Consider the following 16,730-nt stretch of genomic DNA (forward strand, 5'->3'; position numbering starts at 1 on the left):
TTGCAGCACTGCAGAGGTGAACGTAGTAGTATAAAAGATATGTGAGTCCCTGCGTTTTCAAACCTATTTCACAGGACTATTCAGCATTTTGCTTGAGGACAAGCAAAGATAATTTTTGGAAAGTTGATATAATATGTCATTTACCAGTTTTTAACCATAGTATGTGTTTTTTTAGAGTCATTACATTATGTTTAGAGTCTATTCAGAGTCTTCAGGCATGTTTTGGAGCAATGGAGATTATGGAGCATTTTATATACCTTATGGATGAGGAAACTCGTAGTTGATCAAGAAATCAGAACTCAGAGCCGAGATTCAAAAGAAGTGTCGATCGACACTCTTCCTTGGTGTCGCTCGACACTCGCGCGATTAGAAGGGACCGGCTTGATTCAAGCCGACTCAAACCCAAAAGTTCTACATATTACTAGAATCTCTTAGCCGACTTTATACCTAGTATTTATAGTTTTTGCCATTGTTTAGGCAAAGCACCATCTTATTCATCTTTAGCACACCATATTAATTAGGCTTTTATTTAGTAGCTTTTGGAAAGAATATCAAAGATTCCTTTAGAGATTTTGTATTGGAACTCTAGTATTTCTTACTCTATATATTTATGTAATTGGTTCAGTTCATTTTAGGTCTTGTTTAATTATGTCTGAGTAATCATCATGTTAGACTTAGAGTTTAATTATGGTTCTGATGAATTATTGATAACATAAAACTGCTAGGCTGGTTTAATTAGGATCCTTCACAAAATTTATTTAACTTATAGTGTTCTAGAGTAGCTAATTAGAACCCTGAACTTAGAATTATAGACTTAGAGTTTAGTTAGTTTGTTAGGTGCATGCGAGAGTTGGCATGATCATCTAGTGAACATATTTATTTGGACGTCAGCACTTGACTAAGGAAATGTCGATCAAATCTCAATAGTATCGATCGACACTCATTTCATGTTCGCATGTGAGAGTTAGAACATAGGACTTAGGCATATGATTAGACTCGCAGCAAAAGTCGGATGTCTTACTATTGCATTCGAGTTCTAGGACGGTTTATCACACACCATTAGCATCTATAATTGATAATTATCATTGCCTGAAATCCTAAATTTAGCTTTCATCTCATATATCTTATAACCAACTATTCACTTGTTTTTTTTCTATTTACTGCTTTAATAATTATTTGCCTACATTAATCTTGACTTCTAAAGTCTATTGTGCGTCCACGCTCCTTGTGAATTCGATCCTAAATACTAAAATATGATTTCTTATCTGAGAGAGAATATTGATCTCGGGTAATTCGAACGATATCGCTAGTCAACAGAAAAGGTTTGTGTCCTGATTTAAACAGAAAAGTGACTTCATGGATTTATCCCCAGCATATAGACATCTACTTTCTAATATTTTAACATACTAAAATTATTTAATAAATTAAAATTGAATTAATAGTAGTTTTAATAATTGCATTTATAATATTAAGTTTTTAAAGAATTATTTTGATTTAAAAATAATCTATATAAATAATTAATGTATTAACTTATTTAGTTATAGTTATTATTTTGTATAATCATTTAATTATATTTATGTAATATATTATTAGACTTTTAAAAAAAAAATATTTAAATTCAAAATGTTTTATAAGATTTTTTAAAAAAAAATTATAATTGAATTTAAAATATGAAAATATGAAAATATACTATAAATTAATTATTCAATTAACTAAAAGTCAATTATTTTATTTTGAAAAATTAGAAATTAATTCGACATCATCACACTTAGTTAATATCCAAGTATTGCAAATATTTCAATTGTTTTTTTAATTATACCTGAAGCTAAGGCTAATTTGATAAAATATAATAGACATTCAAAAAGTAAAACTGTTTTACAAAACATAAAATGATTTATGTTTTAGAGATAAAAAACTAATAAATAAATGTTTTAGAGAGAAAAAAACTAATAAATAAAATATCGGATTGGTGACTTAAAACGGTAAAAAAAAATCTTTAAATCCTCATATGGTTCTGTTTCCAATCACAGCGTAAAGCTCTCAGATCACAAGAGTCGTAATCTAGTTTCGGCGTGAGCATTGAAACAAAAATCGAATACCAGAACCGACACAAAAACGACCAGTTTGGATTAGTTTCAGGTATAAGGTATTTACCCGACGGTTCTAATTACTTAGGAGTTAGGAACGTAGGTATCTGTTTGGTTCAGGTTACCCGACTAAACCGATATCTATGCCGGAAATGAGCTGGGAATTATAGAGAAAATGTCACATATGTCGTTCAAACTCGAGTTGTGGAGGCGAATGTCTACCCCTTTTTTTTATTACAAGAAATTATGGGCTGAAACCCGGAATCACTTTGGGATAGGAAAAAGAAATGGTTGTTAAATTCCCTCCCGCAACTGGTATGACTTGAAAGCTCTACCCATAGGTGAGAAAACTTTACCGGTGGAGATAGCAATTCTGAATGTCTATCTATATTATCATTGGACTACTTCGGGTAATAATGATGTCTATCTATATTATCATTGGACTACTTCGGGTAATAATGTAATATTTTCACTATATTAATATACAGAAGGTTAGGGTATTAAATAATTATTACAGAACATAACCGATAAGAACCCACCTGTAACCGAACCAATTTTTACCGGTGCTATATAGGTATTAAAATATTTACCTGATAGATCTGAAACAGTTCAGTTATTATCAAGATCTGATCGGTTCTTATCTGGAGCCGAACTGATATCCGGACGTCCAGTCCTTATCTAGTTCCTCTATAGGATTTTTGTGTGTGACAAATTAAAATATCATCATGATATACTCTTAGAAATGGGAATGACAATGGCAATCAAGATCAAAACTTTCTATCAGTTCTTACCATGTCTCAACTTCACACATTGGACAAATTAATCATAGTATTGGATGTAGTTGTCCATAAAGGCGTAGAGTTTGAGTTTTACTTAAATCAATTTTTATTTTATAAAAAAAAAAGAAGTAAAACTAGTGGACACTCGAGCTCGAGATTTAGTTGGTCAAAATCATTACACTAATGCAGTATTCTCGTAATTGATGCAACTTGAGCGTGGAGCCACTCGTTTGATCTTTTAGCAGAAAAGAGAAGGCCACTGGTTAAGCATAGATGAACGTATGCCTTTGTTTTTATGTGTGGTTCTCTTTTCTTATCCAGCAATTCGCCACATTCCTTCATTATATATCCAGACAAAACCTTTATTCGCATCAGGAGAAAAAGAAGAAGAAACAATGTCTAAAATAGAAAACAAAAAGCAAGAAGAAGAATCATCAACTACAACCAATACTATGGCATGGCCGGATATTGAAGAAGAATTCGTTATACCTGAGCTTTTACATATCGAAGGCGTGAAGAAACTTCACATGAGCATACAAAACGAGTGGGATTACCTTCAGAAGTCTGCGTGCCAAACTGCCGCAGGAAGAGCTCTTTGGAAACATGTCATTCACGATCCTCTCGCTCACTTGTTTGCTGGAGAGACACATTTGAGAAACCTACACACAAAGATTCAGAGAGACAGGCTCAACAATGCTCGAGAGGTCTCTGGTGTGATTCTAGCCGTTCGAACTCTTTGGTTTGATACAAGGATCCAAGCTGCTCTAGACTCTTTCGACAATGATGCAACACAAGTTGTTCTACTTGGTGCAGGTTTGGTCTTCCCTTCTTTTGGACATTTTTATTTTAATTATGTTTTAGAAAGTAAAGAATAAAAGATAATAGCCAATAACACACAACGGTGTGATTGAAATTTCAGGAATGGACGCAAGATCATACAGACTAAACTGCTTGAACAAAAGTGATGTATTCGAAGTGGACTTTCCCGATGTCTTGCAAACCAAAACGAGACTGGTCCAAGCTGCAGTAAGTTCAAGAGAGGAGCTTAAGATGACGGCCAAATCATTAATCGAAGTAGCAACTGATATCAGAGACAAGGATTGGTTTGAAAAGCTTAAGAAATCAGGTTTTGTGCCAGAGATTAACACTGTATGGGTTCTTGAAGGCATTCTCTATTACCTGTCTCACACAGAGGCGATGCAAGTACTGAATCTCATTGCTGAGAAATGTACAGTAACCAGCACGGTTCTCTTGGCGGATTTCATGAACAAACCGTCTGCTTCTCTCCCCAACTCTGTGTTCCACTTTTACAGTGACTGGCCTGATCAGCTCTTACCATCCTTGGGGTTCTCTCATGTCAAGCTTTCACAGATTGGTGATCCAGATGCGAATTTCGGTTTGCTGCACAATCCACTCAATCTCTTTAACAAACTTCTTCGCCTGCCAAGGACTGCACAGATCCATCCAGACGATGGAACACCGTGCTGCCGCTTGTATTTGGTCGAGGCTTCTGGTTCACCTCCTCCAGCTAAATCCATAGTGAACAATGTGAACTTGTAAGCCCACTTATTCCACTGCAACATTTTTGCAGATCAAGTATATGTGTCTTTCACACCATAGAAACTGTGTAGGAGATTGTTGGCAATTTGAATGTATAAAACAATTGATATGAACAAAATTAGTATATATTAAACCGTAAACTCAAAAGTTCCATTTTTTTATCTCCTTAGAAATTCAAACGACTTTATAAGTGACAATGAAGCTAAATATCAAGCGTTATGTTCAAATAAAACGAGATGTATCTCACTTTCCACAAATTGTAACAAAATGTCGGTATAACTAAACAGCCATAATTATTCCACACTTACTATAAGAAGAGAAGAACATACTTCATCTCAGATCTCAAGGCAGTCTTTTACAAACTAAAACATTGCACTCAAATTTGTCGAGAGAGAGAGAGAATAACCAAGCGCTCGTGGCTTGGTGGTAAAGGAGGTACAGCTGCCCGCCACCCGGGTTCGAGCCTTGGCCACAACGGATTTAACATCCCAGAGTTACCAAAAAAAAAAAAAAAATTGTCGAGAAAAAATATTGCCTCCATAATTGCATCTGTAATCTTTTTTTCTGATAACAAATTACAACATTGTGTTGATTTAGTGATACAACTAACATGAAGAAATAGGATAGCATCTAAAGCCATGATGATAAAGGCTTATCGAGGAAACACTTAACCTATCAGACGGAAGATTCATATCAATCCCATTCGTGAGAACGATGAGAGAACCAAAGGACCTGTGACATAAAAGTTCGGAATCAACAAACTGTGCAACGAGCAATAACCAAATCAAATCACAACATTGGCATTACATTTCTGTGGTTAAGCAGCAAGAAACTCAAAATAGCATCACACTAACACAGATTTAAGTTACTTAATGATATCATGTAGAGTGGATCCTTATCATCTAATAATGAAGCAGCATGATTCACAACACGCTTAAACTTGCAAACCTGAAACATAAACTTCGTAAAAGCCAAATATTTTATCAAATTTGAAACCAAGAGAATGAACAAAAACAAAACATAACAAAAACCTTAACTCAGGTTGAGTCAATTGGTGAGAGTCGGCTTTTAGGGCTGAAGGTTTTGGTCATATCCGGTTTTTCTTTCAAGATATCTGACAGAATCTTCAAAGCGGAGGCACGTTGTTTGGTGTAGAAGTTTCCTCCACCTCAGTTTTAGCTTCTTCTGTGGCCGTGAGACATTTGGAGGAGTGGTGAAACGGGCGACGGAAAGAGGCTAGTTTCTCTGGTTTCTGGAAGCGGCGCGTAGCAATGTTCCACGACGTTGGAGTTGTCATCCGGAGGAGAGGTCCTTGGTGCTGAAGCACGAAGGAGTTATACTTCCCAACGTCGGTGTCGGTCCCGTAACTGCTCGGATGGTACAAGGTCAATAGTTTTTGAAGCTGTGATTTGAAGCACCGGCTCTTTTACCTGTCGTCATGCTCTCAGTCCAGACTGTATGTTCGTTTTTTATGCCTAAGGATCGGGACAGAGATTGCCGAAATACATGAGGTGTATTCAGATGCGTCTTTGACGATGATACTATTAGTACACGAGCTTCAATTTGATTAGTAGTACACGACCAACAGGTTGTAAAGATTATGGACAGGTTGAATGTCATTATGTGTGTTGTTTAATTAATCTCTTTGTATCACAAGGTCGATTTAGGGATGTAAGAAGAAGTTCATTCTTAGCTGGACGAATTTGCTTTCATTATGGTTGAAATACAATTGTGTATGCCATGTTTCGCTGGATCCAAACGAGTGCTCTAGGGTGTTGCTGAGGTAGAATCTCTTATGAGGTTGAATGGTTTGTACCAATGTATTGGTGAAATGAATTAGATGTTTGAGCCAAAAAAAAACCATGTGGTTCAAAAACAAAGATTTAAACTCTAGATCACTTTTACACTTACTAATTACATCATATGACACTCACACTTTCTCTCATTCCAACCTCTTAAAATGACCAAACCCAACCTACAAAATTAAAATCTAACTAATTTTTAAATTAATTACAATACTCTCATCAACCGAAAATCACGTTAGACCCGTTAAAACTTCAAAATCACATTTTCCTACCAAAACCGCAAATTCATATTTCCTATCAAAATCGCAAAATCATTTTTTCTCACCAAAATTGCAAAATTGCATTTTTCGTCATAATCGTTAAATTACATTTTATCCCCAATACAAAAAGATTGTGTTTCACCGTAAAAACCGCAAAATCATGTTTTCCAATAAAAATGCAAAATCATGTTTCTCCGACAAAACCCCAAAATCAAGATTTCTTTTTAGCACTGCAAAAACATGTTTTCCCTCAATATATCAATCTTTGTTTTGGGAAGAAAACTCCATTTTATGGTTTTGACGGAAAACGTAATTTTATGGTTTTATTGAGAAAAGATGCTTTTACAGTTTTGGCGGGAAACATTATTTTTGGTTTTGGCGAAAAATGTAATTTTATAGCTACGATGCGAAACACACAATTTTGTTGTTTTGACAAGAAAACATGATTTGTGGATTTGACGGAAAATCGTGATATTTTGGTTTTGGCAGAAAAACGTGAGCTTACGGTTGTGACGGAAAAACATGAGTTTACAGTTTTGACGAAAAATGTTACTTTGCGGTTTTGGGAAAAATGTGATTTTGCGGTTAGACAAGAAAACATAATTTTGCTATCAACAAATACACTATGTTTACTATCCACATGTACACATTTTATAATGTACACTTATTCAACTCATTTTAGAAACTGTTCTTCTAAACTAACCGTTTAATTCCCTAGTCGCTTCTCCCAAGCCCAACTATGAAGGTCCCTCTGATTTCAGTTCTCTCCGGCACCAGAGGAGCTCGAGCTCGCCGGCGTCGGGAATTTTTGACCCATCTCTGCAATATCTTTTTCAACTTCGTGCTCTTTGATATTACTCAAATTATCCAATAAGCGATTTGTACTCTCTCAAATAAGAGGTTCAATTGTAGTATTTAGAGATCGAATTCATAGGGAGCTAATTAAGGCACACGGTAGATCTATTTAATTATGTAGTTAAGCTATATTGAAAGGTTTTAAAGTAGTAAATAAGCAATGGTGAACAAGTCAGTTGATTGATTGAGTTTTAAGGATTGATATGGGAGACGTTAGACTTAGGATTTTTATTCAGTCAATCAAGATTATAGAGATATGGACTACTAAGTGTATATGGATATTCTAGAACTCAAACAATTAGAATAGTCGATCAACTTCCGTATATTTAGACTATCTATCGCCGGATCTAGGACCTCAGCTGTCGCTTGTTGGTAGTGTCGATCGATTCCAACAACGGAGTGTCGATCGATACACCTTTCAGTCCGTCGATCGATGCAACTAGTGAGTTGTCGATCGGCGTACCTTCCAGGGAGCGTTACGAACGAGTTTGAACTTGTTCACTAGGCTAAATAAATCAGCTTCCGCTTGTTTCTAGAGATCCTAGCACAACCTAAACTATTTCAGACAAAGAACCAATCTTTCGAATGCACCCTAATGTCTACAGACAAGGTCCTAGTTAGCTATTCTAGAACACATACATCAAGAAAAGTCTAGTTGATTAATATCCTGACACTTAGAAATTCCATTTTTTGGGCTGATCCCTCATGAATATCTGAACCCTCAATCTAACAAGATGAACTACTCAGACATGGCTAAGCAATTCATGACAATAGAATAGATAAATTGCATAAATAGAATAGAGTAAATAAACTGGAGTTCCAATCACAAAGCTCTGAAGGAGTTCTTGGATCTTCTCTCCAAACCTAAGACTCTGAGTATTTTGCTGTATGAAAAGTAGAAGGTATGAAAGCGTGTGTTGCCTAGAACAATGGCAAAGCACATAAATATTAGGTTAAAACACGTCAGGGGTAATCCGGTAATTCTTGTGGGACTTGGGCTTTAAGTCGGCTGGAACCCAATATCGTTTATGCGCGCTTCCCCATTGATCGATACCACATAGTGTGTGTCGATCTATTGTTGCCTTCGCCCATCGATCGATAGTCATGGTCGATCGCCAACTTCGGGTCTTTATCATTTTATCTCCAAAATGCACCAAAATCACCACTTTCCTCTAAATCACTCCAAAACCTGAAAACATACTAGAAATACTCTAAAACAACTATAATGTATTTGAAAACACCTATATACCATGGCTAAAAATTGGTAAAATCCATGGTATATCACACCCCATACTTACTCTTTTGTTTGTCCTCAAACAAAACAACAAGCAGTCTCTCTGGAAGCGGTTTGAAAACAGCAGGGACTCACATAATTTAAGGACTTACTATCATCATTTCAACTATATTGCAACCACATCAAATCAATTTTAACTTAGAAGTACTGTTTATGCAATATCCTAGTATAACAATCAATTTCATTCATCCAGTAACTTAACTAATCATGTCTGACAAACCCCTCTACTGACCTCATTTAATACATATAAATAAAAGGTGTAAGCTTTACCTTGGGAGTATCGATCACTGAACACATGGAATCAACTCAAACAAGAATCTGGAGTTGCAGGTAACCTTTTCTGATTTCCCCTCTCTCTTCTCTCTTCTCTGGATCCGTTTTTTTTTTTGGGCAAAATTGTAGGCCAATAGTGGGATCATCGATAATGTATCCACCCCTCGCTTCCAAACAATGTGTGATCATTCCTTTGAATTAGAATAGTGGGGCCATATCTAATGTACCTACCCCTCTTCATCTCAGGAAATCATCTCCATCTTTTATAAATAAGGATGCCAAAAAGAGGTGGAAGGAAAATCAGTGACACTAAGTCTAATACCTTCTAGACTTGCAGGAGGACTCCGATCCAATGTATACCAAGCCCCAAGACAAGCAAGTTAAGCTCAATTAAGTTGGAGGTCAGCTTTGGTTCTTCCAAACATTCTCAGCAAGTGTGAATAACTGGTAGGATGATCCACTTTTGCATCTACAGTACAATCTACAGTCAATAAATCTAAGAATGGTGCTAAAGAGTGGTTAGATGAGAAAGAAAATTGTAGAAATTCATTGTCCCTTTCTTGACTCAATAAAACTTTATAAAAACAATTTTAAAACTCATAGGTAAATAATATTAGTAAATCTCCCCCCAGACTTAAATTACACTTTCACCAGCGTATATCTAGCCGGAGTTTGGGGAGAATATAAATCATAAGTACTGAATGTAATAAGGAGAACAGTATACCTGATCGCTGATGTCGATCGACACAGGAATGTGTCTATCGCTCGGTCCTGGTGTCGTGATGTCGATCGATGTCGACCTTGTCTCATCGGTCGATGACAAGTAACCTCTCCTTGGTTCTTTTTTTTGTTTTTCTGGTTTTCTATTTTTTTTTAGACCTGCAGTAAGGTAAAAACGAAATGAAATAACATGGAATAAATAAAGCTATATGAAATACCTAATAGTGGGTTGTCTCCCACTCAGCGCTTTGTTGTAGTCATTTAACTTGACTTTGGAGGTTGTTTTTGGCTAGTATTGATCAAAGTGACCACTTGGTTGTATACAAGTGTCCACTTCATCTTTACTCTTCTAGAACCAATGCCAATGAAGCTTCATATGGCCTCATCTCCTCTGGACCATTGATTCTTCAATCTTTCTCTAGCAACCTCACTTGCATGCATCCTATGCTGAAGATACCCAATGTTGCGCTGTTGCATTCCAAGTCTGGCATATGTTGTTTCCGAGATGTCCTTCAGCTCCTGGTAGACATCTTCTTTCAGCAAGTCTTGAGAGAAATTGATCTCATCAAGCTTATCCTGTAGTGACTTCTCGGTAACTAGCTTGCTTCGTCTTGCTGTGTAGTCGCCGTCGATTGATGGTCGAGTCCTTCTGTCGATCGATGGTGATGGTTCTGCTTGAGAATCGAGTTGTCTCTGAATCATAAACATCTCCTGTTGCAAAGCGTCCAGGCGTGTGGTCAGGAAGTCTACACCATCACTTAGTGGGTAGTAAACACCATCTAGCCGATAATGTGAATGATTGTAGCCTATCATCGAATAGTGCTAGTCGTTTGTCGATTGATGCTTGGATGCTAGCATCGATCGATGGTCGAGTGTGAGAGTCGATCGATTTCGATCTGCCTTCGCCAACTTCATGTTGTATCTGAAGCATGGCTAGGTTTTGCTTCTTCTCATCCATGCATGTGGTCAACCAACTGATACGGTTGTCGAACGGGTAGTAGATGTCATCGAGCCTCTTTGAATGAAAATCGTCTGAAGTTCTGCTAACTCTGTAGATTTCATTTACTAGCTCATCAATCTCTACTTTGTTGTAGCTGTTCTGCTCTGGCGTGGCCAAACCGTCGATCGATGACAAGGGTCTTCTGTCAATCGATGGTCGAATAGCATATTTTTTCTTCAGTTAGCAAAAGAGGCCGGATCCGTGCATGGCGAAAATCTCTGCAAAATCTTCCTTTGAGACATTGAGGATACTTCCATCCATTCCTCGTGCTCGTCCAGCTGAATCTCTGAAAATACCAAATTCATCAGGAATTAGATCATAATCAGTATTATTATTCAAATGTTCTTCGGATAGATGTTTGTAACGGATGACGATCGATGGGTTGTTGCTGCTGACGATCGATGGGTTGTTGCTGCAGACGATGTATGGAGAAGTCCTCTCTCATCCATGGCAAGACCATGGTACTCGATGTTCTTCTCTCGGTGGTAGTCCTCGTCATACTCATCAGATCTCGTCTCAGGTAGTTCAGTGCCCACTGCATAGCTCCCATGAAGGTTATCATCTGCCCAATTGCCAATTGAATAATCGCATTGTCTACTGATCGTGTCACCGTAGTGTTAGTCAATCACTGTCTGAGGCTGTGTAGCAACGTCAAAGTGTGGATAGCAGTGTCATGGTAAAGTGAAAGACTCATTCGCAGGACTGCTGTCGATCGATTCTCTGGACTTGTTATCGATCGGTGGATGAATGTCAATGTTGATCGATGGGGGAGTCCCGCTGTCGATCAATCATGAATACTCGATTTCGTATTCATCCTCATAATTGTAGTGACATGCTGCAATGAATCATGTGTTAACCCCAGTGTCAGACGTTTGTGGTCTCATAACTATGATTGGATCATAGTGGACATCAGGATTTATCAGTGTCAGACACAACTGATTCGTCTGCATGTTGCAAACTGCTCCTAAAGTGACCATGAAAGCTCTCCCAAGCAGTAGAGAATGATTCTTGTTCTGTTTGTTTTCCAGGACATGGAAGTCAACTGGAACTAGTGCGTTTACAATCTGCACCTCAAGGTCTCTGATGATTCTTCCTGAGTTCCTCGTAGAATGATCCACGAAAGTAAATGAATTCTGCGAAGGCTCTATCTTCAGACCTAGATGGTCTGCCATTACCTTGGGTAGTATGCTGACTGATGAACCTGTGTCACACATCGCACATGGAAATTCAATACCCTTAACCAAGCAAGGCACTGCAAATTTCCCAGGATCACTCTTCTTCTTCAGTGTAATCCTCTGCTTCATCTTCTCTCTGATCTGGTCGAAGATCCTATGTATGTCCTGCTCAGTTTCCTTGGTTTCCCTGAAGAAAATTCACAGCCTGTGGGTAAAGTAAGCCTCCTCGAATGGCTTGTCCAAGGGTATTCAGAGAACTCTTTTGGTGAAGTTGTCCATCTCCTTCTCGTTAACTCCTCGCTTGAGATGCTTATGAACCTTTTCCTTTCTTTTCCCAAGGTTCTCCTCTCAGAAATCTGATCAACTTGCATTGCCTCTAGTGCATCATCTGAAAGCTGTTCGAAGTTATCTGCCATGTGTTATGAAGGTTGAGATGGGTTTCTGAGTCCTTTTAGTTGTGCTACATCTATATTTGGCAACCGCACTTGGTAGGTTAGAGGTGGTCGTCGATCGACGGTAGATGCATTGTGTCGATCATCGGTTGAATCTGGATGTTGATCGCCGGTTGGATCCTGTTGTTGATCGATGTCAGACTTCTTGATACTGAAGGGTTAGGGTGGATGAGGGTATTTAGCTTCAAAATCCTCGTGAGTTAGGATTCTGACTGTCGCGCATGCTGCAACTACCTCTATCGATCGATGTGGAGAAACTGATGTCGATTGATGTTCGTATGTCTCCGTCAGATGATATTCAAAGCTGGGCGTCGATCCACACCAATGTGAACCACCGAAACTCATGGAGCTTTCGACTTGGAAGTCGCCCTCCTGAAGCTTCTCCTCCTTAACCAGCTGCCAAAAATCATCATCCATGATGGCATTCATGTGGTGCTTCAGTGATTTATCTCCTTTGCCCTTCATGAAGGCTTCGTGCCTTTTAATAGTGTTTGCAGTCTGAACCACTTGTGTCTCCAACTTCCTCACATGTGTGTTCAAAGACTCAAACTTTGAGTTCAGCTCTGAATAGAAAACATCTATCTTCCCATTGAAATTCACCATCAACTTCTACTGACCGTCAAGAACTTGATCAAGCATGGACTCTATCTTGCTCTCTCTAGTCTGCTGTGGTTGATTCTGGTAGTAGGAATTTCCATAGGGTTTTTTGCTGTTGTTGTAGTTGCCGTTGTAGGGTTTCTGGTACTGTGAACTCTAGTTGTATCCACTCTTATGGCCATTGCCATAGGAGTTTTTGTATCCACTCTGATTTCCAGACCTCTGATTCTGAAAGACTGAACCACTGACAAAGTTCACATCCTCTTCTTCTTCCATGTCGCTGTGGACATCTACAACTTCTACATCCTCTGTAAAGCTAACTTGTTTCTTGAGAAGCTTGTGAACACTGTCTAGTTTGGCTTTGACATCTTCCAACTGCTCCTTCCCTAGGGTAGGGGCTGATCTTTTTCTCTCGAAATTAGTGTTCTTGGTGTTGTTGCTGGATGTCAAGTTCTCAATAAGTCTGATCGCCTCCTCTGGATTCCTAGTGTTGAAGTTTCCATCACTAGCTGAGTCTAGAGCCATCTGATATACCAGCGCGATGCCTCTGAAGAAAGTGCTGAATAGTTGCACTTGATTGAATCCATGGTGTGGTTAATCTCTCTGATATGACTTGAATCTGATCCAGAAGCTTCTGAATGACTGTAGGCTCCTGTGTGAATGTAGCAATCTTGCTCCTCAATTCTTCTACGCGTGCCTCATAAAAGAAGTGGCATACGATTGCATTCTTGATTTTGGCCCAGGATGTAAGAGATCCTAGTGGTAACTGCTTAAGCCAGTCTGAAGCCTCTCCAGCAAGTGAGTACTTGAAGAGCTTGCAAAACAGATAATCCTCAGGGACTCCATTGGCTTTGATAGCAGAAACAAGATCCTCGAACCTCTTCAGATGGTCCATAGGATGCTCGTGTGATAACCCACAGTAGGGTGTCTGTCCCTTGAGTGTAAAGTACTGAGGCAGTCGATCGATGTCGGGTGGGTATGGGCGGTCAACGGAAGAGTAGTCTCGGTCGACGGTGGAAGGTGAGTGTCGGTCGACGGACAGGTGTCGTTGTCAATCGATACGGTACGTTTTCCTTTGCGGATGGTGCGTTCTAGTAGTCAGGATCTGAAAAGAGAAGTGTTTGTTCCTTGTTGCTTCTGGTACTGCTGGGTATATACTGGAAAAGACAAGAAATTTTTTATCAGTTTTTGCAAGTAACAAAGACCTAGACTAAACTAACTAAGTTTGATCTAATGGCGATCGAAGCTCTCCAGCAAAGGCGCCAAATTTGATATCACTCAAATTACCCAATAAGTGATTTGTACTCTCTCAAATAAGATGTTCAATTGTAGTATTTAGAGATCGAATTCACAGGGAGCTAAGGCACACAGTAGATCTATCTAGTTATGTAGTTAAGCTAGATTGAAAGGTTTTAAAGTAGTAAATAAGCGGTGGTGAACAAGTAATTGTTCAGTTGATTGATTGAGTTTTAAGAATTGATATGGGAGACGTTAGACTTACGATTTCTATTCAGTCAATCATGATTATATAGATATAGACTACTAAGTATATATGGATATTCTAGAACTCAAACAATTAGAATAGTCGATCAACTTCCGTATATTTAGACTATCTATCGCATGATCTAGGACCTCAGTTGTCGCTTGTTTGTCCTGAGAAAGTGTCGATCGATTCCAACAACAGGGTATCGATCTATACATCTTTCAGCCCGTCGATCGATGCAACTAGTGAGTTGTCAATCGACGTACCTTCCAGGGAGCGTTACGAACGGGTTTGAACTTGTTCACTAGGTTAACTTATCAGCTTCCACTTGTTTCTAGAAATCCTAGCACAACCTAAACTATTTCCGACATAGAACAAATATTCCGAATGTGCCCTAATGTCTATAGGCAAGGTCCTAGTTAGCTATTCTAGAACACATGCATTACGAAAAGTCTAGTTGATTAATATCCTGGCACTTAGCAATTTTATATTTTGGTCTAATCCCTCATGAATATCTGAACCCTAAATCTAACAAGATGAACTACTCAGACATGGCTAAACAATTCATGACAATAGAATAAATAAATTGCATAAATAGAATAGAGTAAAGAAACTGGCGTTTCAATCACCAAGCTCTGAAGGAGTTCTTGGATCTTCTCTCCAAACCTAAGACTCTGAGTATTTTGCTGTATGAAAAGTAGAAAGTATGAAAGCGTGTGTTGCCTAGAACAATGGTAGAGCACATAAATATTAGGTTAAAACTCGTCAGGGGTAATCTGGTAATTCTTGTGGGACTTGGGCTTTAAGTCGGCTGGAACCCAATATGGTTTCTGCGCGCTTCGCCGTCGATCGATACCACAGAGTATGTGACGATCGATGGGGTCGATCGATTGTTGCCTTCGCCCATTGATAGATAGTCATGGTCGATGGCCAACTTCAGGTCTTTATCATTTTATCTCCAAAATGCACCAAAATCACTATTTTCCTCCAAATCACTCCAAAACCTGAAAACATACTAGAAAGACTCCAAAACAACTATAATGTATTTGAAAACACCTATATACCATGGCTAAAAATGGGTAAAATCCATGGTATATCACTCTTTCTTCTCTTTCTTCTACTGTCTCTATTCAGATCAATTTGTGGCGAGGATCTATGGGTTCTCAAGGGAGTTGCTTCTTGCTGGAGCCTCTCTTGGTGTGGCTACTCCTCTCTTGCTGTGGCTTCTTAGGTTCATGTTTTGATGAACGCTTTACAAGGGCTTCTCACCTGTCAACACAGATCTATTCTCGTATGTGGAGATCCTCTGTCTCAATCAAGATGAATAAGAGAGGCTCTCAGTCTCGAGGACTGACCTATCATCTCTATCTATCTGCTTCGGCCCTCCCACCGCCAACAGTAGTTGTCTCTTTCGTTCATTCAGCTCGACAAACCAGATCTAGGATTTTTTCAGACCGAGAATTCTCATCCTCCTATGTGTTGACTCTGTGTCCTTCACCGCACTCCAATGTCACTACTCTGAGTTAAGCCACGGTGTGCCTCACTTCTAATGTAACCTATTCTGATACACAGTTCTTGACGCAGCCTCTCACACTTTGTTCCCTAGTGGCCACCGTGAGCAAAGCATCAGCTTTGAATGGAAGCTTTACACCATCATCGGTTTTATGGAAAAACTCTGCCGATTGAATCATAACTCCAGATCTACCCTTACGATACTTCACCGGCTTTTTCTCTGCGACTCCTCCTACACAACACATCAGATACGCTAACCCATCATGGCATCGACGAGCATCTACAGCTCGATGTGGACTCGCCAGACTAATGTGCAAGAGTGTGGATCGCCAGATTTTCTTGCTACTACTTCATTGTTACGTCTCTATCACACTACGCCGTCTCAAACATCGACTTTCTTCACAGATTCGGCTCTATGGCCCTCTCACCCCTTCCCTCATTGCCGGAACTATTGTGCAAAAGTGTGGGCTCGCCAGATCTGCTCGCTACTACGTCGTCATCGCTGCGTCTCCATCACATTACGCCGTGTCAAACATCAATGGTCTTCACAGATTTGGCTCACTGTATAAACATTATTTTAAAGAAAATTACATAAAGTTACATTCATGTTGTATTCAAATTTACAAACATTAGTTGTCTACGTGTGAACATGTCTTATTTTGATGAACATATAAATTTATAAAGGTGTGGTGTACATATGTACACCATAACTTGCATAAATATTATCAAACTTCCCAGTATTTTTTCTATTGTAAAATTAACAACTTGAACTTGTACTGATTTTAAACCATATAATGGGCTTGACGGGAATAAGTCGTAGCTTTATATAATATGTTACAGATTTTTTTATGTAGCTGTATAAATTTTTGTTGTAGAAC

The 16,730-nt window shown here is 38.6% G+C and overlaps 1 protein-coding gene across 1 annotated transcript; it reads left to right on the plus strand.

Annotated features, from left to right (window-relative positions):
- The first annotated feature begins 3,192 nt into the window (after positions 1–3,192).
- Positions 3,193–4,573, plus strand: LOC106394403 (putative S-adenosyl-L-methionine-dependent methyltransferase MMAR_1068). The gene is made up of 2 exons (XM_013834975.3): positions 3,193–3,679; positions 3,786–4,573. The coding sequence occupies exons 1-2, from the start codon at positions 3,262–3,264 to the stop codon at positions 4,424–4,426; spliced, it is 1,059 nt and encodes a 352-aa protein (XP_013690429.2). The 5' UTR covers positions 3,193–3,261; the 3' UTR covers positions 4,427–4,573.
- Positions 4,574–16,730: the final 12,157 nt, after the last annotated feature.

This window comes from Brassica napus, chromosome C4 (assembly GCF_020379485.1).
Source record: "Brassica napus cultivar Da-Ae chromosome C4, Da-Ae, whole genome shotgun sequence".
Lineage (NCBI taxonomy): Eukaryota > Viridiplantae > Streptophyta > Magnoliopsida > Brassicales > Brassicaceae > Brassica > Brassica napus.